The sequence below is a fragment of the Mytilus edulis genome, chromosome 7, assembly GCF_963676685.1.
Source record: "Mytilus edulis chromosome 7, xbMytEdul2.2, whole genome shotgun sequence".
NCBI lineage: Eukaryota > Metazoa > Mollusca > Bivalvia > Mytilida > Mytilidae > Mytilus > Mytilus edulis.
In genome coordinates this window covers 4,279,627-4,281,645 of record NC_092350.1, presented here as the reverse complement: position 1 = coordinate 4,281,645, position 2,019 = coordinate 4,279,627, and the positions used below count along the sequence as shown (strand labels likewise).

General features: G+C 34.2%; 1 protein-coding gene across 1 annotated transcript; it reads left to right on the top strand.

The window, feature by feature from the left end:
* Positions 1 to 272: 272 nt before the first annotated feature.
* Positions 273 to 1,172, top strand: LOC139482603 (involucrin-like). Its single transcript, XM_071266516.1, has one exon. The coding sequence runs from the start codon at positions 273 to 275 to the stop codon at positions 1,170 to 1,172; it is 900 nt and encodes a 299-aa protein (XP_071122617.1).
* Positions 1,173 to 2,019: the final 847 nt, after the last annotated feature.

Genomic DNA, 2,019 nt, shown 5'->3' with positions numbered 1-2,019 from the left:
ATTTTGGGATCGACATACGATGGAGTGTGATGCTGATACAAAGGTATGAATATATAATGTCACGGTGGCTGGATTATTTTACACATACGCTTGGTAACAATAATGTTTCTGTATATTTCAATTTCGCTATGCTAATGGAAGGTATAAGGCTATTTACAATTATAGGTTGTATGTCAAATTTTATCATCTATACTATGATGTCAACAAAAATGAGGAATAAAATCGTTTTGCTCCTCAAGAAAATCATTACCCGCTGCACACACAAGGATCAAATGAACCAAATAAGGGAAACTAGACGTGGAAGAACACAACTAACAGGGATGATAACAACAGAACGACCAGGACATAGACGTGCACATGAGATAGATATGAATACGACGGTACAACTAGGACATATACGTGCACATGAGATAGAGATGAATACGACGGTACAACCAGGACAAAACCGTTCATATGAAATAGAGATGAATACGACGGGACAACCAGAACAAAACCGTTCACATGAGGTAGAGATGAATACGTTGGAACAGCAAGACCAAAACTGTTCACATGAGATAGAGATGAATACGTCGGAATACCAAGGTAAAAGTCTTACACATGAGGTAGAGATGAATACGTCGGCACACCAAGGTCAAACCTGTTCACATGAGATGGATATGAATACGTCAGAACACCAAGGTCATAACCGTTCACATGAGATAGAGATGAATACGTCGGAACATCAAGGTCAAAGCCGTACACATGAGGTAGAGAGGAAATCGATAGAACGAACAGGACAAAGCTGTACACATGAGGTAGACAGGAAATCGATAGAACAAACAGGACAAGGCTGTACACATGAGGTAGACAGGAAATCGATAGAACAAACAGGACAAAGCTGTACACATGAGGTAGACAGGAAATCGATAGAACAAACAGGACAAGGCTGTACACATGAGGTAGACAGGAAATCGATAGAACAAACAGGACAAAGCTGTACACATGAGGTAGACAGGAAATCGATAGAACAAACTGAACGAAGCCGTTCACATGAGATAGAGATGAACACGTCTAAACAACCAAGACAAAGCCGTTCACTTGAGGTAGAGATGAATACGACAGACCAACCAGGACAAAGCCGTACAACTGAGATAGTAACGATAACGGACGGGGATAACTTCCTGCTTTCATAGTAAGCTTATACATGTATTATCCTTTAATTCGTGCTTTTATTCATTACTTATTAATATGTCGCAATGTGAAGTTTGTTTATGTTATTATCCCCCGTGAAAATTAAGAATATTTTTAAAATTTATTCCTCGGTTAAAATTAGTTTGGTTGTGACTTTTATGTTCCTTTTAGACATAAAGCTTTTAACATTTTTACGTTTTTTCTTAAGAAATTCATTTGAATGTTTAGATATAATCGTTCCTAAAAATAAACAAATAACAATATCTAGAAAGGCGTTTCATACAAACGACATATATACACTCTATTGAAAATGACCATCATGGATGCGAGGACTTCATAACTATTGTGGATAGCAAGTACATATATAAAAACACTTTATAGTGAAACAACGCAATTAATGAAATCATATAAGATAAAATTTGGAAATCAAATTTTAAGTCTCGCTTTTACAAAATATCTTTGAAATTCAATTGTAATTCTTTTCTCTCCCGTTAAATGGCCATGTTGAAACATTGGTAAGCACTCACATGAAATATTTGATAAAACAGTCTGATTAATCTAATTAACCAGTTACATGTACACAAGTTGGTTTTTGTGACAACACTTAATGAATTATGTTTTATAAAACAAATTTAGTTAAACTTGTTTTATGAAAATAATAAGTATAGATTGTTTTTATGAACATACTGAGTATGTATAGTTTTATGAAATTCTTAGTATAGCTAGTTTATTTAAAAAATACTTTGTATATGTAAATACTAAATATAACTTTTTTTGTTTTAAGAAAATATTTAGTATAGCTAGTTTGTACTACAATCTTAGTACAGCTCGGTTTTATGAACACACTTA

Bases quoted from the DNA above. Each gene is read 5' to 3' on its own strand.
- LOC139482603 (XM_071266516.1), top strand. From the start codon at position 273: ATGAACCAAATAAGGGAAACTAGACGTGGAAGAACACAACTAACAGGG.